At 42.1% G+C, this 27,718-nt stretch overlaps 1 protein-coding gene across 3 annotated transcripts in view; it reads left to right on the forward strand.

The window, feature by feature from the left end:
* The window catches only part of unm_sa1614 (un-named sa1614), a 195,971-nt gene that overhangs the window by 126,564 nt on the left and 41,689 nt on the right, over positions 1-27,718 (forward strand). For all 3 annotated transcript variants that reach the window (XM_078236888.1, XM_078236889.1, XM_078236890.1), the window contains exons 10-15: positions 5,457-5,557; positions 9,266-9,335; positions 11,475-11,562; positions 16,889-16,937; positions 20,809-20,972; positions 22,175-22,308. In XM_078236888.1, coding sequence (XP_078093014.1) covers positions 5,457-5,557; positions 9,266-9,335; positions 11,475-11,562; positions 16,889-16,937; positions 20,809-20,972; positions 22,175-22,308 — 606 coding nt within the window. The remainder of the gene's footprint in view (positions 1-5,456; positions 5,558-9,265; positions 9,336-11,474; positions 11,563-16,888; positions 16,938-20,808; positions 20,973-22,174; positions 22,309-27,718) is intronic.

A 27,718-nucleotide genomic window follows, 5' to 3' on the forward strand; every position in this document is an offset into this window, starting at 1 on the left:
ATACAAGCTATTCAAGTTGTATTGTTACCATTCACACTTTGCTACCTCCTTTGTTCCCCAGCTCATGGAATTGTTTTTCCTGCAGGCTCATTAAATTCTTTTGCGAGGTTACTAAATTGTTTTCCTTTTTGTTTGCTTTATGTGCCCTGATGTTCAATCTACACCCCCTTCTACTTCCCAAGCTGCCTATTGGTTTCTTTCTTGCCTTGTTCATTTATTGCCTTTATTTATATAAGTTGTTTTCCATTTCGCTGCATAATTAATTTCAATTTTATTTTGTTATCCTGCTCAATACCACAGAACCATAGAATCCCTACAGTGCAGAAAGAGGCCATCTGGCCCATCAAGTCTGCACTAACTCTCTGAAAAAGCATCCCACTCAGGCCCTCCCCTCCGCCCTATCTCCATAACCCCACGCATTTACCATGGCCAATCCACCTAACCTACACATCTTTGGATTTAGTTCACAATACAACTCGTTAGCTTTTTTCTATTTATATGAATGCTTTAAAATCTTGGATATAGGGCATATTTCTTATGAACATTCATTTTATTTACAATGACCTGATTTCTCAGTACTGTCTGTGGGGCAGCTTTCCTAATTTTGGCCCAAGTCCACAGATGTTATTGAGGAGGACTTTGAAAAGTCGCTTGAGCTGGGTGGGCCTTTCTCATGTCTGCTGCCTCGATTGTTGTTGGATAGATCCTCTGGTTTTATTGTTATTAGACTTTTTTGTAATGGTTGAATGCAACTAAAAGGTTTGCTAGTCCATTTCAGAGTCAATCACGTTTAGACCGTAAGACCATATGATGGAGGAGCAGAAGTACGCCATTTGGCCCATCGAGTCTGCTCCGCCATTCAATAGCATCATGACTTTCCTGCCTTATCCCTGTAACCTTGATGCCCTTACTGACTAAAAATATGTCTATCTCAGCCTTGAACATACTTAATAACCCAGTCTCTACAGCTCTCTGCAGTATAGAAATTCTCAGATTCATTACCTTTTGAGGGAAGAAATTTCTTCTCATCTCTGTTTTAAATGGGCAATCTTTACTTTGAGATTATGTCCTCTGGTCCTAGACTCTCCCAGAAGGGGAAACAACCTCTCAGCATCTACACTGTCAAGCCCCCTAAGAATCCTATATATATCAATAAGGTCGCCTCTCATTCTTCTAAACCTCCCACAGGTCCAACCACTTAACCTCTCCTCATAAGAAAATCCCTCCATACCCATAATCAACCTAATGAATCTTCTCTGGACTGCCTCCAATGCCATTATATATTTCCTTACATAAGGGACCAAAACTGTTCACAGTATTCCAGGTGTTGTCTAACTAATGGCTTGTATAGTTTTAGCAAGAGGTTTACCAGGATGCTGCCTGGATTAGAGGATATGAGCTAGAAGGAGAGGCTGGACAAACTAGGGCTGTTTTCTCTGGAGCGGCAGAGGCTGAGGGGGAGATCTGATATAAGTCTATAAAAATATGAGAGGCACAGATGGAGTTGATAGTCAGAATCTTTTTCCCAGAGTTGAAATGTCAAATACCAGGGGGCACGCACTTAAGATAAGAGGGGGGAAATTCAAAGGGGATATGAGGGGCAAGTGTTTCACACAGAGAGTGTTAGGTTTCTGACTCGATGCCATGGGTGATGGTGCAGGCAGTTTAAGGGGCGTTTAAGGGACTTTTAGATGAGCACATGAATATTCAAGGATAGAGGAATATAGACCAAGGGCAGGCAGAGGGATGAGTTTAACTTGGCACAATATCGTGGGTCAAAGGGCCTGTTCCTGTACAGTACTGTTCTATGTTCGATATTTTAAGACTTCCCTATTTTTATACTCCGTTCCCTTTGAAATGAAGGCCAACATTCCATTTTCTTCACAATTACCTGCTGAACTTCCATGCTATCTTTTGTGATTTATGCATGAGGACCCTCAAATTCCTCTGTGCTGCAGTTTTCTGCAATCTTTCTCTACTTAAATAATATTCAGCTCCTTTATTTTTCCTACCAAAGTGCATAACTTTACCTTTTCCGACATTATATTCCATCTGCCAAGGTTTTGCCCACTCACCTATTCTGTCTCTATCTCTCTCGATGCTTTGTGGCATCCTCACCACTTGCCTTCCCACCTATTTTTGTGTCATTCGCAAACTTGGCAATAGTACATTCACTTCCCTCATCCAAGTCATTAATATATATTGTACATAATTGTGTCCCCAGCACAGACACTCCACTAGTTACAGGTTACCATCCTGGAAATGCTCCTCTTACCCCAATTCTGTCTTCTATTAGTTAGCCAATCCATGCTAATATAGTGCCTCCGACACCATGGTCTCTTATTTATTAAGGAGCCTTTCATGCAGAACCTTATCGAATGTTTATTGGAAATCCAAGTATGTTGCACCTATTGGTTCCCCTTTATCTATCCTGCTCATTACCACCTCAAAGAATTCTAAGACATTTGTCAGGCATGATTCCCCTTCATGAAGCCATGCTTGATTATATTATGCATTTCTAAATGCTCTGCTATTACATCCTTTATAATGGATTCTAACGTTTTACCAATGACAGAAGTTAAACTAACTGGCCTATAGTTACCTGTTTTTTGTTTCCCTCCCTTTTTGAATAAGGGTGTTACATTGACAATTTTCTAAAACTCTGGAACTTTTCCAGAACTTAAAGAATCTTAGAAGATTACCACTACCAGTCCATTCACTATCTCTGTAGCTACTTTGTTTAATATCCTGGGATGCATCCCATCAGGTCCAGGGGACTTATTGGCCTTTAGCCCCATTAGTTTCCCTGGTACTTTTTCTCTCGTGATAGTTATTGTATTTATTTCCTCCCCCACGTTTGCCGCTTGATTATTTAGCATTTTTGGGATGTTATTGGCATATTCCACTGTGAAGACTTACATTAGTATTTGTTTAACTCCTTTGCCATTTCCTGGTTCCCATTGTTATTTCCCCAGTTTCATTTTCTAAGGGGCCTATGTTCACTCTGGTATCCCTCTTCCTCTTTTTATATTTAAAGAAGCTTTTGCTGTCTATTTTATATTACTTGCTAGTTTACCCTCATTGACTACCTTCTTCCTCTTTACTATTACTTTGGCCATCTTTTGTTGGTTTTTAAAACTTTCTCAATCCTCTGGCTTACCACTAATTTTTGCCATGTTAAGAACATAAGAGCATAAGAACTAGGAGCAGGAGTAGGTCATTTGGCCCCTCAAGCCTGCTCTGCCATTCAATAAGATCATGGCTGATCTTTTTGTGGACTCAGCTCCACTTACCCGCCCACTCACCATAACCCTTAATTTCTTTACTGTTCAAAAATCTATCTATATTTGCTTTACAAACGTTCAACAAGGTAGCCCTAACTGCTTCACTGGGCAGGGAATTCCATAGATTCGCAACCCTTTGAGTGAAGAAGTTCCTCCTCAGCTCAGTCCTAAATCTGCTCCCCCTTATTTTGAGGCTATGCCCCCTAGTTCTAGTTTCACCCGCCAGTTGAAACAATCTCCCTGCTTCTATCTTATCTATTCCCTTCATAATTTTAGATATTTCTATAAGATACCCCCTCGTTCTTCTGAATTCCAATGAGTATAGTCCCAGTTTACTCAGTCTCTCCTCATAAGCCAAGCCTCCCAACTCCGGAATCAATCTAGTGAATCTCCTCTGCACCCCCTGCAGTGCCAGTATATCCTTTCTCAAGTAAGGAGACCAAAACTGTGCACAGTACTCCAGGTGTGGCCTCACCAGCACCTTATACAGCTGCTACATAACCTTCCTCTTTTAAACTCCATCCCTCGAGCAATGAAGGACCAAATTCCATTTGCTTTCTTAATTACCTGCTGTACCTGCAAACCAACTTTTTGTGATTCATGCACAAGGACACCCAGGTCCTCTGCACAGCAGCATGCTGCAATTTTTTACTATTGAAATAATAGTCCATTGTATTATGGACTACCAAAATGGATGACCTCACATTTACCAACATTGTACTCCATCTGCCAGACCCTTGCCCACTTACTTGAACTATCTATATCAATTTGCAAACATTCAGTGTCCTCTGCACACTTTGCTCTACCACTCATCTTAGTGTCATCTGCGAACTTTGATACACTACACTTGGTCCCCAATTCCAAATCACCTATGTAAATTGTAAACAATTGCGGTCCCAACACTGATCCCTGAGGTACACCACTCGTCACTGATCGCCAACCAGAAAAGCACCCATTTATCCCCACTCTTTGCTTTCTCTTAGTTAACCAATCCTCTATCCACCTTATATGTTTTTTCGTTCAGTTTAATATTATCCTTAACTGCCTTGGTTAACATTGGTTGATTTATCCCCTTCCTAGAATCCTCCTTCCTCACTGGGTATATCATGAACTATTTTAATAAACGTTTACCATTGTTGATCAACCGTATTTCTAGCTAAACTCTTTTCCCAGTCCACTCCAGCCAACTCTGCCCTCTACCCTTCTTTAAGTGTAGCACAGTTGTTTCTGACCCAAGTTTCTCACTCTCAAACTGAATGCTAATTTCTACCATGTTATTGTCACTGTTTCCTAGCGATCTTTTACTCTGAATTTGTTTATTAAACCTGCCTCATTATACATTGCCAGATCCAAAATAGCCTGGACATTTTGTTCTAAATAACTGTCCTGAGTAGACTCTATAAATTCTTGCTCATGGCTACATCAAATCTGGCCAATCAACCTAACCCGCACATCTTTGGACTGTGGGAGGAAACCGGAGCACCCGGAGGAAACCCACGCAGACACGAGGAGAATGGAGTTTGCACATTCTCCTCGTGTCTGCGTGGGTTTCCTCCAGGTGCTCCGGTTTCCTCCCACAGTCCAAAGATGTGCGGGTTAGGTTGATTGGCCAGATTTAAAAAATTGCCCCTTAGAGTCCTGGGATGCGTAGGTTAGAGGGATTAGCGGGTAAAATATGTGGGGGTAGGGCCTGGGTGGGATTGTGGTCGGTGCAGACTCGATGGGCCGAATGGCCTCCTTCTGCACTGTAGGGTTTCTATGATTCTATGATTCTATGATCTGCCAATTTGATTTTCCAAAACTACATCTAAAAGGTTATTTTAGTTTGGAGGCACGTGTAGACCAGACTGGGTGAAAATGGCAGATTTCCTTCCCTGAGGGACATCAGTGAACCAGATAAGTTTTTAACTGTAATTCAGTAGCTTCGTAGTCAAGATTAGTGATTCTAACTTTTTATTTCACATTTATTTTATGGATTCGAATTCATAACTCCGGATCATTTGGCACGTCAGTGGATTACCAGTCAAGAGACACTCCCACTATGCTACAGTTCCATTTTATAATAGGCTTTGTTTGTTTATAATGCATTTTATCTATTCCTCAAGTGGAATTTTGTATAGTTACTGTATGGTCACTGATGTTATCATTTTTTAATATTTTATGTTCTTGCAGGATTCTGTCAGTCGTCAGTCTGTGTACAGTATGCACCAACTCCAGGGCAATAAGCAATACGGCACTGAAAAAACAGGGATCCTGTATAAGAAAAGTGATGGGTTAGTGTGACTGATCCTCTCTTTTACTTAATGATTGTTGGACTCAAGCATTTGTCTCCTGTGGGATATGCCTTCTGTGTTCCCCTGTTTCTTTTGGGATTGAGGCAGGCTACAATCTAGAGCTGTCAGTTTCTGTATTTACTGAATCGTAGCCATGGAAACGAACTGCTCAGTGATTCAACAGTAAGCTGCACTCAGCTTTTTTTGCTGTAATGGTTGAGTTGCCTGGGGCACTGACTAACCATTTTTTAGAAGCACAGAGGTCTGTGCAAAGTGAGTTTTTGTGCTTTCTGGTCTTTTATGTTTCTTGATGTCATATCATTTTAGTATTCTTGAACAAAGTAATATAAACAAGGCCTTAGAGAAAGGCGTTTGATCAGTATTAACTCTTTTCTACCCTTCAAAAAGTTGCCTTTTACTACTATTAGCAAGGAAAGGTGAGGATAATTCTAGAAACACCAAGATAGTTATTGTACACAATATGTAAACCTGTGTGCTTTTTGTTAAATTTCCTCTATTTCCTGAAAATGTTCTCTCCTCCCTTACTCTCATGGAAGAGTTAATTCCTGACTGGATTCAATTCCATGGATACCAGAAAACTGTTGATGTTTTACCCAAGTAACCATCAATCATTAATACAAAGGCAGAATACAGCTGGAAATCTGAAATAGAACATGAAAATACTCAGCAGGTCAGGTAGAATAATGCAGAGAGAAACCGAACTAACATTTGAAGTTGATGAGCTTTCATTAGAACTGAAAAAGGTTAAGAGCTGTAATATGTTTGAAGCAAGTACAAGGGCAAGGGAAAGGAAGAGAGGAAGGACAAAAAGGAAAGTCTGTGATAGGATGGAAGGCAGGAGAAATTAAATGGTAAAAGCATTGATGGTGCAAGGCAAGACATAATGAGACAAGGTAAAAAAACTAAAAAAGGGTCTCGGAAATGTGTAAACCGGAATGGCAGAATTATTATCGGCAGCTGCTGACCAAAACAATGGGGGCAGAGGTTATGATCTGAAATTGCTGAACCTGATAGTGAGTATGAAAGGCTACAATGTGCTTAATCGAAATACGCAGTGCTCTTCCTCGAGCTTCATAGGGAGAGTGTAGGGGGTTAAGAATAGAACGGTTTATGTAGGAGTGGGGTGGAAGATTGAAATGACAAGTGTGTTTGAGGAGTGGATAGGGTATCATGGGGAAAATGGTCCCATCAGGCTGCTGAAAGGGGAGGGAAAGATGTATTTGGTGATGACATCAAGCTGGAACAGTGATAAAATTTCAAGTTAGGATGGTATGTGAACTTCAACATGGCGGTGTTCCCATGCATCACCTTCCCTTGTCCCCTCTAGGTGGTAGAGGTTATGTGGTGATAGAGGTGCTGTTGAAGGAGCCTTGTTGAGTTGCTGCAATGTATCCTATAGATGGTACACACTGCTGCCACTGTGTGTTAGTGGTGGAGGGAGTGAATATTTAAGGTGGTGGGTGGGTTGACAAAAGCATGGATAAGGGGTTTTAAATGTGGTTTGGTGATAGTGGGGTAAGATAGGGATGGAGATGGGAGATGTTTCAGAATTGGAAGTAGGCAGTCTTGGATTGATCAAGAGGTTTGAAGCTCAGTTTAGATTGTAAACTGGAAGGGAATAGTGATACGAGGTGAGGGCACAGAGGGGTAGCCTTTCCTCCCAACTTTCTTATTACTCCGCACCACTGAAAACAGAGAGCACCAGGGGCTGCTGCCAACTCCCTGGGCTCCTATGCCCTTAGTTTAAAATGCAGCCATGCCTTTCTCGCCCAGCTCTCCAATTTGGTTGTGGGGTAGCCGGTAGTGGGGGGGCGGGGGAGGGGAGATGTTGGAGGTATTTGTTATTGGGAGTCCGTGGGGGTTCAGGGTGGTAATCGGTGAGGCGTGTGGAGTAGTCTAAGGATTGGGGGAGGTTGGGGGAGTCAGTCGGGGGTTAAGGCGAGTCATTGTTTTTCTTACCAAGGAGTTGGAAGTGGTTTTAATTCTTCTAAGTTTAGTTGGGTAAGTGTTACTGTCAGACAGCCAGTAACAATCCAAACTTTTTGATTAAATCAGTTTCAATTTGTTTGCCTTGCAGGGCAATTGCCCAACCAAGTTTTAACTTCCCAGGCAATTGCTGTACAATCTTTAATCCTCATGTGGGGACTTCTGGTGGGGGTAGGGGGGCCTGGAGTGCAGAAGTTATGTCTAAGTCTAGTGCAAGCAATTTTGTAGCCAAGCAGCATATTTGTTTTAAGTTTCATATTGTTATAGGTTTATTCTGTTTTCAATATCAGTATGTTTCAGTCAGAGGATATAGTTTCTCCTTTACTGAATTATACTGAAACCAGAGTGAGGATTAGAAAGTTGTAGTGTCCTCTATATAATGCTGTGCCCATCTGCTGTAGGCTAATTATCAGTTTTGCCGTGACTAATACAGCCTGTTTTATTCAGATCCTGAGAAATGTTGTTGCATTTATAGGAATCACCTATAAGTAATTGTATCAGATATTTATGAATTATGAAATACATGTAGTTCATGTATGCTGTAATGAGACTGGCAGGGGATTTTGCATCCCCATTTTCGGCGAGCGGAAATGGTGGAAGGGACAGAGAATCAAGGAGGTATCTCAAAATGGCTTTTACATCGGTGGGGATTTCTCTGCTCAATTGTCCCCGTCCCCCCCGCCAGAGGCGCACAGGTATGTACAGTCCCCAGGGGGGAAAGTATCATGCCTGGGCAGTACCAGGCAATGCTGGGGGGGAGTCCATGGGAAAGATGCCGGGGGTTCCGTTGGGGTGGGGGGTGCAATTCCGTGGAGGGGATTCTGTTTCTGTGGGATCTGTATCTTTTATATTTTTACTTTTACATTGGGGCGGCATTAAAAGAGGACGCCCGAATCTTCTGAAAACTGACATTGCTGGCAGGGCGGACTCTGCCAATGTGACATCGTGGGACCTGCCTCCTGGATTTTATTTTTTTTAAATGTGGCGGGCTACTGCTTTTCCACCTGAGTTGACACTTTGAAAAAGGATGAGAAAGTCCTAGAAGATTTATTTGAGCATTGATAAATGCAATCAATGTGCATTTCTTTATACTTCTCTGGTTGCAGATTTGAATTCTAGTAGAAGTTAACATTCTGGCCTTTTGACAACATATGCAGTAAATTTTGAATTGTGTGCCAATCGATGTGATGCTCCTTTGATCACCTAGTGCAAGTGCTGTACAAAATTAATCCTGTACTGGCTCTGGAGATGTTCTCAAGACTGCAAATCAGGCTGATTGAAGTTAGATTTAATTGTGAGACCAGAGCAAATTGTGACTGTACAGAAGTGTGAAGTGGAGGAAGAGAGAAACTATCACTGTTAATGTTCCCCTTCAGATTCAGAATCATCCAAACTTGTAATAGCCAATCAAGTAATATGGATCAGGCAAATCAAAGAGGTAGATATGGCCATATAGATGGTATTTGCTCACATGACCTTAGAGCCAAGGGAGAGAGGGTGGGCTGGGGTGGGTTTGCTACAGATGAGCACTACTGGTGCTGCACATAACAGGAAAATATAACAGGATAGACGTAGAATATAATAGGATAGACATAGGATATAACAGGATAGACATAGTGCTTTGCTGGTGCAAAAGTGTATTTGCTAATACTTTAATGATTTTTTTCAAATATTATATAATAAACATTTTCTCATATTCAGGTTGAGGAAAGTTTGGCAGAAGAGGAAATGCATCATAAAGAACTGTTACCTGACCATATCGCATGGAACAGTGAGTTCGGCATGGGAAAGAGACCGGAACATCATTTGTTTGTTTTTGTTTGGCAGTAAATGCTGCTCAGTTTACAATCATCTGTTGACTGAGTAACATCTCTTTTGGCTTTTATACTAAATAAGGCTAATTTCCCGAGAGCAAAAAAAACATAGTTAAGAGAAAGGATGGAAACAGTAAAACATTTAAAAGAGAATCCACATCATGGAAAGGTATATAGCATGCCTGGATATACTGGTGTGGATTTCAACTTGGATTGATTTTCACTGGGTTAATTTTCCACCCCTTAGAAGTTGCAGAAAACCACTGCAATTCTGGCGACCAATCCTTTAAATATACTGGGTCCACTTCCCACCAGGAAAAGGCATGAAGACCATGCCAAACAGACAAAGATCAACATCCCGAGGCTGTATACTGGCATCTAGTGTGGCAGGGAGAGGATCCTGTCAGAAAAGGGGTGGACTTTGGGAACAGGAAGCCCGTTGTGCTTCTTGGGAGGCTCAGAGGAGTATTCCTCCTGGTCCTACAAAGATAAGTTTTATACTTATCATTAGTACCTTTTCTGTCAGCTGACCAGCTTCAATCCTTCTTTTGAAGCTGAGGTGGCTTTCCTACTGAGGTCTGGTTATGTGCTCAGGGTTATATTGACATGATTTGCACCATTGCATGACGCTGCCATGTGCTTTACGCAAGCACCTCTACTACACGCAGAATTCTGCAGCTGAAAAACAGATATGGTCAGAATTTCAGCAGATAAAAAACTTGCTTTAACAGTTCACTTGTCCAGTTTCAGCTACACAGGTAGACCTATAATCAATCTTGTATTGTAGTGATGTGAATTGTGTGAATTCCAACAATATATTATTGTGACATTACTAATCATAATTATGGATAGCTCTTCTGAGCCTTCCCCTCTCCAATCAAACACTGTTTGGATGATAACATTGACCATAATTTTAGGCTCCTCTACCAGTGGCTTTTTAGGTGAGGGGGAGGGTGAAATTGCAGGGCTGGGGTTACTTCCGGATTCCCGCCCATCCTGACCACAGAGAAATTTTACACTGGGGCAAGCAAGGTGTGTGGGAAGGGAAGTCTTTCCTTGCCCCAGGTGAGGTCCTTTAGTGGCCAATTAATGGTCACTTGAGGGCCGTTTCCTGCCCTGCCACAATTTTTAGGCAGACAGGAAGATTGAACCTCTGTGGGGAAAGCCTGAAAGAATCTAAGTTAGACCTTGGGCAGGAAGGTTGGGAGGCAGGCAACTCCATCAGAAGCCCCCTTCTGACTGGGGGGGGGGGTGGGGTGGGGGTTCACTCCTCTTAAGGCCTCGTGATCTCCTGAGCTCTCACTCACTGCCCCCTGCCCCCAGCCTCTCTCTTGAGACCCTAATTGTTCCCCTGGCTGAAAGATGACACCTCCAACAATTCAGTACTCCCAAATCACTGTACTCTATTGGTTAGCCTAGATTATGTACTCAAATCCCAAAGTGGAGCTGTATCTCTCAGACTTGGAGCCAAAGCTAGTACTTTTTCAAAAATTAATTTACGGGATGTGGGCTTCGCTGACCGGGCCAGCATTTATTGCATTTGAGAGGCAACCACATTGCTGTAGTTGACTCTCAGGTCTAACTTGCATGAAAAAAATTAGTTTTCATGAAAATGAAAAAAACGTAAATTATTCCACACTCAACTTGCTGACTCGTGGGCCACAGCTAAAAAATGCTAAGATAAATTAGTTTGATGCCATAATCTTTTTAAACTCACAAATGAACAGCGTGAATTGCTGCTGCCGTTTAACCATGAAGAAAGGAAAAGCCTAACCTGTTCCTGATCTTCATCTGTATACACTTGCACACATACACACAGGAGATTTTACTTTCCTCTCCCATAGCCTGTGGGTCCTCAGAAAAGTTTTGGTGATTCAAGTGTTCCCTAAGATGAGATCGCAGCCTAAAGTAGAGGTGTTTCAATTGTCTTCAGTGCCCCTGAACCAGGGGGCAAGAAAACATTGGGAACATTCTTGGTCTGTACCATCAAGGGAGGTCAACTATATAAAATTATGTTGTTGGATTTGATTGTCTTGCTAATGAGATAGTAGAATGCATCATCTTCAAATCATTTAATTCATTTCTGTCTCACCCAGCCCAACCGACAACCAGCGAAGCTCAATCTCCTGACCTGCCAAGTCAAACCCAGTTTGGAAGATAAAAAGTGCTTTGACCTCATTTCACGTATGAGCTATCATTTCGATTTTTTTCCCTCTACTTTTAGTGTGGTAATTCTGTACTATTCATTACTTCATGGCATATGTTGATTAGTGTAATGTATGTTTGTCTCTTTATCTTTTAGTGGTCAGAAGTTTCTAACAGACAAATGTGATAGTATCCTCAGAGACTGTTGTCCGTGTTCTCTGCTGTGCTTGTCTGCCATTATTGTCATTGCCATATTGCCCATGTTCCAACAGCAATACATTCCCCCAAGAGATAGAACCAATAGTTCATCCCCCACATTAGATAAGGGAAAATACATTTCATCCTTGTATCCTTGAACAGCAGATTTTTGTTTATTTTATATTAATTTCACCAAACAAGCTTACTAAGTGTCTTTGATATCACTTTTTTGTAGAAGTAAAGAGCTACTCCTTGGAAGATTAAATAGTTGAACAGATTACATGAAGGAGCATGTTGCACATAATGTGAGAAAGAAAAACTTGTTAGGTTAATTCCCTTTTTCTTTGCTTCTTATATTCTTGCCAGCAGAACTGCAGATAGGTTGAGAGTTTAACTTTTTAATCCAAGATACATTCAACAATCTAAATTTGTACGACATTCCCCAGTACAGAGGTGACAAGGCAGATGTGCTAAGGGAGCGGGCAGAATTTTTGATTCCCGTGGTTAGGTGCATTGATGACCCGAATAGGCGCCGGACTGTGGCGACTAGGGGAATTTCACAGTAACTTCATTGCAGTGTTAATGTAAGTCTTACTTGTGACTAATAAATAATAAATAAACTTTAAAGGAGAGACCAGAGACAGGAGGGAAGTGGGATGCACAGAGGCAGCCTCCCAGTGGCAGACTGGGACACCAGAACTTCTTCAACATCATTTTAATGCCCCCACCATACTGCCATAGGTCACCCTGAAGAGTGGATTCCATTCCACAAAGGCAGTCACAAAATTAGAATCATGCAATGGTTGCAGCACAGAAGGAGGCCATTCGGCCTGTCGCATTTGCCCTGACCTTATGAAGGAGTAGTTCACCTCGTGCCATTCCAATAACCTTGCAAATATTTCCTTTTCAGATAATAATCCAATTCCCATTTGAAAGCCTCAATTGACCCTGCCACCTCCACACTCTCAGTTAGTGCATTCCAGATCCTAATTATTCCTTGTGTGAAAAAACGCTTTCTCATGTCACCATTGCTTCTGTTGTTGGTTCTGTTGTCAATTACCTTAGATTTGTGCCCTCTGGTTCTTGATTCCTCGACCAATGGGAACAGTTTTTTCCCTAGCCACTCTGTCCAGAACCCTCATAATTTTAAACACCTCTATCAAATCACTTCTCAACTTGCTCTTCTCCAAGGAAAACAGTACTAACTTCTCCAAACATTGTATGTACCTGGTTCCAGGGATGAAGAACTTAATTCTCATTATTTTCTTCTGCACCCTCTCTCATGGCTTCACATCCTTCCTAAAATGTGATGCCCACACTGGTCACAATACTCAATGGAAGCCTAATCAGCGTTGAACATAACTTCCTCGCTTTTATACTTTATTGATAAAGCCCAGGACATTGTATGCTTTAACATGCTCTCTTAACTTGTCCTACCACCTTCAATGATTTAAGCACATATACAACTAGATCCCTCTGCTCCTGCAAGCCCTTTTATTTTATATTGTCCCCCTGCATTCTTCCTTATCATTTCAAAAATTTTCTCCAACACCAAGGTTAAGCTGATTGGCCTTTAGTTGTTGGGCTTATCTTCACATCTTTTTTTTGGAACAAGGGTTCAACATTTGCAATTCTGCAGTCCTCTAGCACCACCCCTGAGTCTAAGGGAGATTGGAAAATTATGGCCAATGCCGCCATAATATCCATTCTCAATTCCTTCAGTATCCTTGGCTGCATCTCATCTGGTCCTGGTGTTGTATCAACTTTAAATGCAGACAGGCTATCCAATACCTCCTCCTTATCAATTTTAAATCCTTCAAGTGTTGGAACCATCTCCTCTTTCACCATGACCAGTGCAGCCTCGTCTTTCTTGGGAAAGACAGGTGCAAAATATTTGTTTCATACCTCAGCTTGCCCCTGCCTCCGTGCATAAATCACCTTCTTGGTCCCCATCTGACCCAACTCCTCCTCCTGACCACATTTTGTCTAAAAATGTTTTTAACAACTCAGTGGATAGAGCTCTGGGAGGCAGCCACTTAATTGTTTTACCCTCTGGATCCTAATGGTAGCATGTGGGGGTTCCTAATCCATATTTACTCTCGATAATGGGATCAGGACCTATAAACAAAAATCCAACCCATGGAGTTATGTAGAATGGAGCCCAGTTGCAGAAGGAGTGCCATCGAGTGGGTAGCATGGAGAACAGTAAGCTATTGTTTGAGAAGTTGGAGGCTGCATCAGGGATATACAGTTGGAGGCAATTAGAAAGATAAGCGATAAGATCCTACTGGGATTTGAAGGTGAGGTTAAGAATCTTAAGATTGCAACTCAGGTGAAGGAGAATTAATTGATTTCAACAAGAACTGGGGTTATGGTTGTGCAGGCCGTGAAGAGACGAGCTGCAACATTTGGGCTGGCTTGCACTTCATTGAGGGCATTGAGAAATCAAGCATTATGGGGTTTTCGTTATGAGTGTAGGCAATATTTCAGAGCTAAAAGAAAAAAGTTCTAGCAATTGATTGTATCTGAGGGAGCAGAGTTCAGAGTTGAGCAGTATGTCATATCTCTTGGCTTAGCCGTGGGCATCCAGGAAGGTTGCTGGAGGGTTAATTTATAAATCAAATAAGTTTCTCCTTTTTAGTTGGGAATACACAAGCTAATTCTATAAATTGTGACCCATGGGCCAAGCTTTGCATACTGTGAAGACTAAAATCATTATCTTTGACTCCAGTCACAAATTCTGTACCTTCTTCACCAATTCCATCCATCTCCTCAACCATGATCTCACATTGAACCAAACTGTTCACAACCTTTTTACCCTGTTCAAACATGAGCTTCCAATCCCTAAACTTTCCATCATAAAGACCTTCTACTTTCATCTCTGTAATATCATCTGCCTCCAATTTACCTATTTGTTGCTGAAACCTGCCGTGCCATTGTTAGCCCTAGATTTGACTATTTGTATACTCATTGGAGAGTTTTCTGCTCTCCAATGTCTGCAAGGTCCAGTTTTGCCTGTATCTTAATACACTCCAAATCTTATTCATCCATCACCCTTGGCTTACGTTAGCTCAAGTTGTCACATGCGTATGATTTAAAATTCTCATCTTCACGTTTAAATCCCTTCAAGGCCTTGTCCCTCCCAATCTCTGTAACCACTTTCAACCTTCCAACCTCTTCCAAATTCTTCATTCATCTAATTCTTTCTTCTTGTGCATTTCTTCCTCTGTCATCACACTGTTAGTGGCCAGGCCATAGACCTCATAGAATCGTAGAAGCTCTACATTGCAGAAGGAGGCCATTCAGCCCTTTGAGCCTGCACCAACAACAATCCCACCCATGCCCTATCCCTGTAACCCCACATATTTACCCTGCGAGTCTCTCTGATGCCAAGGAGCAATTTAGCATAGCTAATTAAGCTAACCTGCACATCTTTAGAGTGTGGGAGGAAATCAGAGCATCCAGAGGAAACTCACACCGACACAGGGAGAACATGTTAACTCCACACAGATAATCACCCAAGGCTGGAATTGCACCCAGGTCCCTGATGCTGTGAGGCAGCAGTGCTTACCACTGGGACACTGTGCCACCCCAATGATCTGGAATTCCTTTTCTGAACCACTCTGCCTCGCAATTTTCCTTTCTTCCTTTAAGAAGTTCTTGGATCAAACTTTTGGTCACCTCTTAATATCCTTTTGGGTTGCTGTCCTTTTTTTTAGTCATGCTTCTGTTAAGTGCTTTGCTATGTTTCTCTAAATTAAAATTGTTGTATAAGTGCAAGTTCTCATAATAGACACGTCAGCAGCGCTGATTAGCACACAGTAGTTAAAGAGCAGGGAGGTTATGCTGGAACTATATGAAATTGTTGGTTAGGCCACAGTTAGAGCATTGTGTGCAGTTCTGGAATGCACATTATGGGAGGGATGTGATAGCACTGGAAAAGGTGCAGAGGAGGTTTACCAGAATGGTGTCTGGGCTTGAGAGAATTTGTTATGATGAGAGATTGGATAGACTGGGGTTGTTTTTCTTGGAGCAGAGGAAACTGAGGTGGGACATGATTGAAAGGTACAAAATTATGAGGGGGCAGAGACAGAGTAGACAGGAACAAACCTTTCCCCTTGGCAGAGGGATCAATGACTAGGGGGCATAGATTTATGGTAAGGGGCAAGAGGTTGAGAGGGATGTGAGGAAAAACTTTCACCCAAAAGGTGGTGGGAGTCATGGGAGGGTGGCACGGTGACACAGAGGTTAGCACTGCTGCCTCACAATGCCAGGAATCCGGGTTCATTTCCGACCTTCATCCAAAAGTCCAAAGATATGTAGGTTAGGTGGATTGGCCATACTAAATTGTCCTCAGTGTCCCAAGATGTGGAGTTTAGGGGGATTAGCGAGGTAAATACGTGAGATACGGGGATAGGGCAGAGAGGTGGACCTAGGTGGGATGTTCTGTCAGAGAGTCAGTGCAGATTTGATGGCCTCCTTCTGCACTGTAGGGATTCTATGATTGATTCTGAAACTCACTGCCCATAACATTTAAGAAATATTTAGATGTGCACTTGCAGTGCCAAAGCATACAAGGCAATGAGCCGAGTGCTGGAAAATGGGATTGGAATAGTGAGTTAGTTTTTGACCGGCACAGACGTGATGGGCCAAAGGGTCTTTTTCTGAGCTGTATACCTCGATGATACAGAATTTCCTGGCCACCTGATATTCCATCCGTTTTAATGTGTGAAAGACTGAAAATCAGACAGGCTGCTGATTATCTGCTGATTATGCTGATTCAGAAACTTGCCTCATAATTTGTCAAGTTTTCCTTTTTAACAATGGGAACCTCATTTTAAAATAAAGAAGGATATTTGTGACATCAATTTGAATTCCAACATGAGACAACTATTTAACCTTGGAGTGACAAAACCTGAGTTATGGTCTTCCTTACTAAGTATTGTGTTTCTTCTACGAGGCAAATGATAATTCACAAACATAAAATGGAAGTACATGATACTTATTTTCATTGCTGTAGGGACCAAATAAATGTTGAATATAGATTAAATATTTAATGACTGTAAATTCAAATATGAACACATTTGATGTCAGGTCATCCCATGAGGTTGTTCAGTTATCTCTTTCAGTTAACCTGTGTAATCCAATTTACTTTTTTTGCTTTTAGATAACCGCACGTATCACTTCCTGGCAGATGATGAGCAGGATTGCATGGCGTGAGTAGAAAGCTGTCCAGTTGTGGATTGTTGTGTGTTTGTGCAGAGTGTAATGAAGTTAACTCCATGGTCTGAAATTATGTCATACCTGAGAGACCCAAGTTTGAACCAGTAAAGCCATATAAACTTGGCTGTGTGTTCTTGATATATGAATAAATAATCCAGAATTTATTCAAAGTAAAACACAGCCCAGGTCCTGCAGAATGGAAAGCTGGTTTGTCACTCACTTCTGGGCCCATTGATGGGACCCATGCTGCAAGGACAAAGTTTCGACTCTGGTTCTGGATTTCTACACATGTCCTCTCACATTGGTCACAGGGAGTTGGAGGGTTTTAGTTTTTTAATGGTTTAGTATATGCATTGATTTTGTGTCTTCTGAACCTATTTCCAGAAAGCTTTATTCCAGCATAATTTCTATAACATGCTTTTATTGTGACATTTTAATTCTCTTCAGTTTTCATATTTATTTTAATGCAACATTGATTAAAGCCATATGTTTTAAACCTATTTTAATGTTCAATTGAGTAAAGCAATAACAGCTTTGCTTATATCAACCTCTGATTAACTAGAGAGAATTCTACGCACTTGCCCTCCCATTTCTGTGATGATGCTGTGCCTTTAAGAAATATATTTGTGTCATGTTTCTTGTGCAAGATTTGTTTTAGCAGTCAGTTCTATAAACCAGTGCTGTTTTGTCTATAGCCGGCAGCCCTTGTTGATACTGCAGAAACATAATTGCTCCTAATTGCTGGAATGTTTGTTTTAATCCGAGTTAATGCAGTTTGGTTATTTTAGTGTTTTCCCTTTTTCAGAGTAGGGCTTGATTAGGTTAATTGACAGGGAAAATCATGTGACTGGGTGGAATGAGGCTTACACAGAGAAATCAAGTCAGTTGCTGATTGGGATATTTAGAGAGAAGTGTCTCTTTTTCTGTTTTGATTTGGAGACTGGAATCAACCAGAAAATGGCTCTCTTTCTCTGAAGCTCTGTTGCTTGAAGGTAGATCTTTCTCTGGAGGCTGCTGCATGGGAGTCAGAAGACAGGTGTCTTTCTGTATCTCTGTCCAGAGCAGATAAAAAGGCTGGAAATGTAGGATCCATGTGAGGGTATCTATTTTTGTGCTAACTGATTCTGAAGAAGGATGTATGTCTGTGGGGATATTGCTTACATTGGAACTATAGGGATAGCTAGCTGTTAAGCTATACTGTGTCATGTTTAAGTATTTCAATTGCTAAAAGTTATGCTAATTCTTTTTGTTATATTTTAACGATGTTGTTAAATAAAGTGTGTTTTAATAAAAGCTTCCTAGTGAGTCAATCAAATGATACCTGGCACGAAACACCTTATGACTAATGCCAAAATCAAAAAAGTTTGAGTCTAGGCTAACTTCACAATATACCTTGGAGTTGGTCCCTAACACCTCCAATTCCCAACTCCTTCACGTTAGTAAGCCTAAATCCAACAACTGCTCTTTCCAGGTAAATCTTCCCCAGCTTTCCTTCTTTACTGTTCATGTTTCTCTTTCCGTTTCTCTTACCTTTTTTGAAAGCCCATGATCTTTGTTAAGGCCCAAATTTTATTCTCAGCTCCTTTATTCCATGGTCCCAGTTCCTGGCTTTTTGTTTTCTTAATCAGGTGAAATTCTTTACTTTGAAAGATTTTGAAACAGCCTGAAGATAAATTCTCAAGGCTTTTACACTGGGGTCCCATCCTAGAACTTCAAGATCCCAAGGCCATTGTTTGTATAAAACACCCTCCAACTCAACATGAGCAATGTGCGAGAACCTATGCAGAAATTCAAAACTAAGGCCGGAGTTGGGTCCTGCCAATAGGCCCAGAAGCTAATAATGACACAGCTTTGGCACACTGCAGGACCTGACTCATATTTTATGAGTGGCAGGCAACTAATTGGGGTGGATGATCCTATTGAGGATGGCTACCTGTTTCTTGGAGTTGCCAGCCAATTAGCAGCACCACCAGGGGCAGTAGCCACTGTTGAAATTACGCCTGAAAGAAGAAGATACCATGGAAGTACAGTGTCCTCCCAGCTATGTAAGTGTCAGCCAGGGTCTGAGGATGCCAGGGCCAGTCAGGCATGCTCCAGCAGAGGTGGGAGATGTGGTTGGTGAGGGTACATGGTGCAGTTGCTGTGGGCCACTCATTGCTGCCAGGGAGCTTTCCCTGGGCCAAAATATGCCTGAATAGGAGGCTGCTGAGGACCCAGCTGCCTTAATTGGGCATTTTATGGGCTCAGTTGGCTTCTGGATGGGTGCCACCTTCTCTGCTGCTGACAATATGGCATGGTGGTGGGATGGTAACAGGCAGGCCACCTCTTCCATTCCCTCACTTTTATATAAGCCCTCCCAATTCCCATCCCTCCCCAGCGGACTCGTAGAATTCACCCCTGGGGGATATAAATATAAAATAGTCCTACGACTATGATGACTTGCCTCTGAATACCACAGCCATGTTCTTTCAGATCAGGTGTGACTCCAGCTAGATATTTTTTGCTTTAACCCTTGTTTTTGCTCGGTCTTCTTGGTATCATATTTGGTTAAATTCTTGCCTTCGTTTTTAGGACTCTTATTCTCCTCTGGCATTCAGCTCTCGTATCCATATCTGGGTCAAAAGTGCAAGAGAGATTGGAGCTAAATAGCTTTGGCAAAACCTGAACTGAGTATTAGTGAGCAGATTATTAGTGATTGCCAATGTCACATTTACTTTCTATGTCACTTTCCTGTCACTTACCCATTTGAATTAAACTACATATAATAGTGGATGTCATTTTCAGTTTGGACGAAGGGAGAAAGCTATTAATTGCAAATTAGCAACCTTTATACACCATTATACAAGTACGTTAAAGTCAATGGTGAAAAAGATCAGACAGAATATATAATGGTCAGTTACCATAGCTGCCTTGAGCTCCCAATTAGGAGCTGACTGTACTCCTTAGTGTCATCTGTCAGCAGCTAACTCTCACTTTCACTGCTCATCTTCTCTCTGGTGTAGGCTTTAACTTTTTGATATTTTTATGTTATAACTTTTCTATCTATCTTAAAACCCCTTTACATTAAAAATACACAGTTGCTTTGCAACCATCTCTTACATTAAGAGGTTTCCCTATCCGGGTCCCTCTTGCAGTTTGTGTTGCTCTAATAACCACGACTGTTGTCCTGGCCAGATTCCTCACACTTCCTGTGAATCTAAGAGTAAACAGAAAGATTTTTTAAAAAAAAGATGGATTAAAAACCTTGCTGGTCTCACAAGCAAATAACATAGTGCATAAAATCCATTTAACTTGCTGGGTACCCCCTGGTAATGGCTCCTCTTATCCTGTGGGGATCTCGAGTTAAAATTATCGTCAGACCATTGGACTTCACCTATTCTTAATCTGTATGTTTAAAGAAAGACCCTGACGGTTTCCGCAGGGTGTCCCTCTCATTCAAGTTTGGAACCCACAGTACAACACCAGGATCAGTGCAGATTTTAACTGCCATGCTACTGGTTCTGTTGAGTAGCAGGGTTAAAATCATCACCAATAATGGCATTGGAAGGTCAGAAAAAATCAACGGTCTTCATCTTTAATAATTAATATTTTATATAAATTAGATTTGGCCTTATGTATATTTTATTAAGTTCACCAATGAAACATAAATATTATTTCAGGATCTGTAGCTGTACTATAATGTAATGTCATGTAATATTGCATGTTTTTAATATCATTTTTTGGATATCAGCTTAAATGATTAGTATAGCAGTAGCTATCCCTGCATTTTAAATTTAGTAGTTATGTAGATATTTTGAGCTGCCAGTGTAATTATGAATGACGTGCAATGTATTCAATGTATCACTCTTCCCATATTATGTGAAGGTGGATCTCTGTTCTAACCAATTGCAAACAAGAAGCTCTAAGTGTGGCTTTCCATGAACACCACAGTGGTGCAGAGAACAGCATTGAAGATCTAACTAAAGCCATTATTGAAGATGTCCAGCATATGCCAGGGAATAGTGAATGCTGTGATTGTGGGGCAACAGGTGAGAAAACACGGTTGAACAAATAAAATGGAGACTTTAGTGAATTAATTTCTGGTTTCCAGACGAGTTTCAGATGTTTAAAGTGAAATAATGAATTGCGACTGAAGGATGCTTCTTCTGAAATTTTTAATTAAGTGCAGTGCAAAGGAGGCATTTCATTAATTTGTGTCCAACTGAGAAGCAAGAGTTTAATTCAAGCATTAAAACCATTTACTTATGTAGTACCTTTAATATAGTCCCACCAAAACAAAGTGGTGACAAACAAGCTAAAGGAAAAGCAAAAAACTGAAATAAAAACAAAAAACATGCTGACAACCTCAGCTGGTTAAGCAGCATCCATTGGAGAGATCGGGGTGGGATTTTCTGGCTGCACTTGCCCCGAAACCGGATAATCCCGCCCGAGGTCAACAGACCTTTCCATGGTTCGCCCCTGCCTGCTCTGATTCTCGTGGCAGGCGGAACGGGGAAATTCACTCCCAGATATGAACTCTTCATCAGAATGGAAAGAGATATTACTTGTGAGCACCATTTAAATTGGGTCAGAACAAGTGGAAATGGACAGTTAGATGCAAGAAGAGAACCAGAATTACCTATCATGTGCATAAGTGTAAAACAGAAAAAGTGATTGTTCCCTCTGTGACACCCTGGTTCACATCTATACCATCCCTAATGTCTGCAGTCATTTTCTGTATCTTCTCCAAGAATTACAGTGGGAATATGCCCCGCAGGTTCACACTTTTTCAAAGCCACTTGTTCTAACCCATTGCTCTATCCAGTCGCATATACAATAATTTCCTAATATAGCCTTCCTAATATGTATTTTCTGTCACAACATTGCCAATGCATTTACGTGGCAGAAGCAGAAGAAGTTATCCAAGCGTTGACATTCTTGGAAGATTTTTTTCCAACTCAGGCTGAGACTTGGCTATAAAGAGGAATATGTAAGCTGAACAAATGAGGTATTTAATGAGCATTTACAACTAAAAGGATTCAATTAAATAAAAGAAAATACAACAGCCAGAAAAGAATAAATTGTGTTTTCTTTTCCTTCCTTAAGGCTAACCATTTTAGAGCTTTGTTGCCATTAATGCATGCTGACCCCTCACTGGGATTCACATTAAATCATTTTGAGTTTTATTGTGTCATGGTGAGTATTTCAAAGCAGTGAGTAGTACTTTTAATCTACTAATGTTTTTCTGCAGGTCCAAATTGGCTTTCTACCAATCTCGGAATTCTGATATGTATAGAATGTTCTGGAATTCACCGGGAGATGGGCGTACATTATTCCCGGATACAATCTCTCTCACTAGACAAGCTTGGAACCTCTGAACTCTTGGTGAGATCCTTTCTAGTTTTATTTGTTAGTGATTTAGATTAATCTATATTTTTGTGGCTTCGGTTTGAATCTTCTTACCTGAGGAAAGAAGTTCTTGCTCCAAATAGAGTGCAGCAAAAGTTTACCAGACTGATTCCTGGACGGCATGACTGATGCATGAGGAGAGATTGAGTAGATTAGGATTGTATTCACTGGAGTTCAGAAGAATGAGAGGGGATCTCATAGAAACCTATAAAATTCTAACAGGTCTAGACAGGGTAGACACAAGAAGGATGTCCCTGATGGTGGGGGTGTCCAGAACCATGGGGTCACAGTCTGACGATATAGGGTAGACCATTTAGGACAGAGATGAAGAGAAATTTCTTCACCAGAGAGTGGTTAGCCAACGGAATTCGCTACCACACAGCTGATCATCCAACTCAATAGCCTGATTTCAGCTTCCCCCCATATCCTTTGATCCCCTCCACCTCAAGTGCGATATCTAATTGCTTCTTGAAAATATTCAATGTTTTGGCCTTGACTGCTTACTGTGGTAGTGAATTCCGTAGCCTATCCATCTCCTCATCCTGCAGGAACTCCTCCCTTTGCACTGCCAGGGTGTGCTGCAAGCCACAGTGATGTGTGACACCCTCTGGGGGATGCACTGCAGTGTTTCGCCAGATCTGTCGAGGCACTGAACCTCATTTTCAGTATCCCCATGGTGTGTCCTACCAAAGTCCGAGTTGCAGCATGAATCTTATTGTAATGTCTCGCAGCAGGAGTCTCAAGTTGCCACATGGGCATTATCAGCCACACCCTCTGCAGGTCACCCTTGTCCCAGAGGAGCCAGTCCTGAAGCCTCTGTGACCCTGGAAGATGTTAGACGTCTGAGACATACTGAGGATGTACGAGGCGTGGACATTTCCGGGGTATCATGCACACACCTGCATGATCCTTTTGTCTATGGTCGCTGACCAGCTAAACATTGAGCGAGTGGAAGCCCTTATAGTTCACATACTGGACTGCTTGTTACATGGAGATCTTAGAGCCACGTGAGTACAGTCATTGGCACCCTGCACCTGTGGAAAACCGCAAATTTTAGTGAATTCCAACACTTGCTTCCTGGATTGCCTGATCTCAATCGACATTGACAACGTTCTGTGCCTTGACGAAGGTGGCATCCGTGACCTTCTGGGTCCATTTGTAGGTGGACATTTGTGAGACCCCACACAGGTCACCAGTGGAGCCCTGGAAGGAGACCCTGCTGAAATTGAGCACGCGGTCACTTTCAATGCCACTGGCAGTGGATTCTCTCCAAGTCTCAAGGTGCAAAATGCTGTAGAAGGTGACATATGTGAGTAACTGGTTCCCTTGACAATCACAGTCTTTGGCGACACTAGTTGTCGCTCATCTGCGGGTTGGACGAGCGGTGTCTATATACCCTGGGTTTAGTGAGACACTCACAAATGACAGCTCTCTGTGGATCTCCCTCTGCGTGCAGAGGAGGCCCTGCCACCCCTTCATCTTGAAAGTCGTGTTCCTCCTTTGGCTGAGCCAAGTGCCTCCATCGCATTCTTCCCCTTCTATCCTGCCTATACGCCATGAGGCAGACAGCGAGGTCACCAGGCTCCATGTTACTGAGGATCTCTTCACTGCAGTAATCAAAGGGAGAAACACGAGGGTCAGCATATGTCTCCAAAGGAACTCTCTTGGTTAAGTGTCCAGCTCCAGCTGTCTTAAGGGCCCTTCAAGCATGCCAGAGAGTTCTGGCCACCACTTGGATGGCCAGTGTTTAGTTAGTTGTCTTGATGCCTAACCAAATCTCCACCTCATATCACGTAACTAAGTGGCAACAGTTTCGGCTACTCGAATATATCCCGTGCTCTCAGCTCAGGCGCAGGTATTGTCCTCATCTACACTCCAAGGCTGCGTGGTTTACTTGGATCATGAGGGTTACTGATCAAAGCCTGAATTATCACAATGCAAGGGATTCAGTATGCCTCCTGACTGTTCCATGCCCACCTCTTGTAAGGGACAATCTAACTTACCCAGTCGCCCATTTGTTCCGCAGTCCCATAAAACTCTTGCTTAATTTGCAGCCTGCCCCTGAGGGATGGAAAGTTCAGGAACAATCAGTGGCACTATCAGGAATTTGTATTGCTTGAACGGACATAATTGCTTCAGAAGCTAAATGGTCTCAGCTGCTGAAGAATGATCAAACTTGAAAATTCTTTTTCAAGTATGGCAGGTTTCTTCAACCCCTCCCCCCAGTGATCATGTACTTGTGTACTTCCTTCAGTCTCTGCTGCTTTTCCACCTGCACTGAAACCCTTGTCTTTGCTCCAAGCTTGCCCTCGGTGCTAAATTTGACAACGAGGGGTGATGTGACCATGATAGTGCGATACTAATTTTTAAAAATTAAGTTCCCGAAGTTCGATGGTGAGAAACATGGCCAGTGATTGTTGTGGGGAGGGGGCAATCGCGTCCTGGATTCACATTGTCAGGAAATATGTTTAGAACCTTCTTGTGACGTTCTCTTATCTCGCTACCGAACACGACCATTACAATTGGGCATGGAAAATCGTGGCTGTTGGGTGGAATTTAAAGTCCTCTCTCAAAGTGAGTTTGGAGGTTGAGGGGCATTTAATTATGCTAGAGGGTGCAGGTTGGGACCCCACAACTTTCCCTCCTATGCCCTGACTAAGTTTGGGCTGATTTTCGCGCCCCAATGCAATTTGAGGACATCATTCCCTTGCCGCTAGCCATGATGGGTGGAGCAGTTGCCCCCGCTGAGCTTAGAAAGAAAAATGTATTGCATTTGCATATAGGCTCATGAGGAGGGGGCTTCCCTCTTTGGCATCAGATGTGGGCCCACTGAGAGCCTCACACACCGCCCTTCTCACACACCTGCCTCCACACCTGCAGCCAACAACTTTCTCCCTACGATCCCCATCCTGCCCTCACCTGTGGCCAGGTCCCTCACTCATGCTGGTTCTGTGGTGAGTGCATTGCCGGCAGCTACCACTGCTCCCCCAGTAGTGTTAAAAGCAATGAAGAGCTACTGGCCTGTGGTTGGCTGGCAGCTCTCAGAGAGGAGGGATTTCTGCCCCCAAATATTGATCCCGGGCAAGGCCCATTGCTGGGAGCCATTGGTAGGTTGCCCATTTATTGCCCACTCCTAAATTGCCCTTTAACTGAATGACTTGCTAGGCCATTTGTGATAGCAGTTGAGAATCAACCACATTGCTGTGGATCTGGAGTCACATGTAGGCCATACCAGACAGATTTCCTTCCCCAAACGGCACTCGTGAATCTGATGGATTTTTATGACAGTTGTCAATAGTTTCATAATCACCGTTACCGAAAACAGCTTTCAATTCCAAATTTATTAATTGAATTTAAATTCCACCAGCTTCCTTGATGGGATTTGAGACTAGGTCCTCAGAGCATTAACTTGGGCCTCTTGATGACTATTCCAGTCAGATTACCACTATGCCTCCATTGCCTTTGCATGTGACTGGCACTGACTGTTTAGCCACTTCCTGTGTGCGGCAAGGCTGCTGGTCTTCTGATGTGTTGCCTCCTCTTTTCAGCAAGGCAGTAGCAGGCCCCACCATGGCTGCTGTCTGCCTTTGGTGATCATGCTTAGCAGGCAACACTGCACCCCGATCCTGGCAAAGTTCAACACCATTAATTGGACACCGAGCTTGCTGCCAGCTCAATTAGAGCATCTACATTTGAATATTGTGGTGCATGAGTGACGCAGATAGGGCACAAGGTTGGAACCCAAAAATTATTAAGCCCTTTGTTATTTAATCTTTGGCACTCTCTCCAAAATGATAACTTCAGCTTATTTCATTATCAAGCCTGAGTTTCTTGCCAATAAGTGTGCTTTTCAATATCTTAAAACTACAGTGAATTCCATACTGATTTTTTTAAAAGATGACAGTTACTTGTGGAGTGCCTATAATTAAATATAAGATGATTGTACAGTGAGATAAACAATGTACTCTCACTTCAAGGATCTCTATTTTCATCCAGACAGGAGGATTCCTTGGTGAAATGAGTACTCTCAACCAAGTTCCAAGTGATTGAGAATCCAAGACTCACAAATTACTCATAATCTGACACAAAGTTGACAGTCTGCTTCAGGCTATAAAAATGGTTCATGTGGAAAATGGAAATGCTGGTGCAACAGAGGATAGTTTTCTGAAAGTGGAGGTTATGGGACATAATAAGAGAATAGTATAGTATAGAGGAGCTTTCGACTGCATCTAACTAGGGCTATATATGCTCTGTCTGAGCTCAGTGCTGGCAGGACAGTAAGTGGATATAAATGATAGTACTGGCCTGCCTCAACTTACTGAACGCAGTAATACATTTAAAAATAGCTTAATAGACACAAAGATGTGTATTTATTAAGGTTTTAACACATTTACCACATAAAACATGTCCGGTCTTGAATAGCTAGTAATGAGTTGTGTGATTTTCTTTTTTTAGAATGTTTTTATTGAAAGTTTTACATTTTACCCAAAAAACAGCAAATTCCAAAATCCAGTCCAGTACAGTACAGAGTAATCACTACTCCACATAAACATACAGAAAAGACCAGCGAATATTCATACAAATTGTTCAAATTATCAATCATCACAATCACTGTAGTCGGCGTCTCCTGTCATACAGCTAAAGGATACCAGAAAGAGTGGCGGATCTCTGCATAACAGGATAAAACCATAAGCACATGGTGCACGCCCTCCTCCACAGGATAACAGGGTCAGAGCTACACTATATATGAGATCCCTTATGGGGTAATATGCAACGAACCTGGGCCTAACTCAACATCCCAGAACCTCCAAGCAATGAAAGGATACCCCAGAAAAAAGGGAACACCAATATACTGCAATTAGTGCAAGAAATGGCATGGCAGTATACAGGAATCAGTAAGCCAAGGATTCATACACCTCGCCTAGGCTCACAACACAACAAACCTCCTTCCTCCCCAACCATATCAGAGGTACCAATTGGGCTCCCCCTCACTGGAAAACTTAGACCATTTTCCACCAAGGAAACCCACACAGTCAAGTCAAAATAGAAGACCAGCCTAACAAGGCTGAGATTTTCCAACATTCTCTGATTTTATCTCTATGCCAAAATATCTTCCTGCCACCCTGCTGAGGCACTACTCATCTAAAAAATAAAGTGAAGGGTACTAAAAATTGTACTCCCTCGGTGTAAATGCAAGGATAACATAGAAAAAACAAATACCGCACAGCCCTCATGTCATACAACCAACTCCACATGCTCCCTAATAGAAAGGAGACCCACTAACAATCCCCAAATATGGAAATATCTCCATATTGAAACACTGAAACCCAAGATTCAGCCAGAAGCAGGGTGGGCAGACCCTCACAACTACCCTCCTCCTCCAGTA

The sequence above is a fragment of the Mustelus asterias genome, chromosome 20 (genome assembly GCF_964213995.1).
Source record: "Mustelus asterias chromosome 20, sMusAst1.hap1.1, whole genome shotgun sequence".
Taxonomy (NCBI): domain Eukaryota; kingdom Metazoa; phylum Chordata; class Chondrichthyes; order Carcharhiniformes; family Triakidae; genus Mustelus; species Mustelus asterias.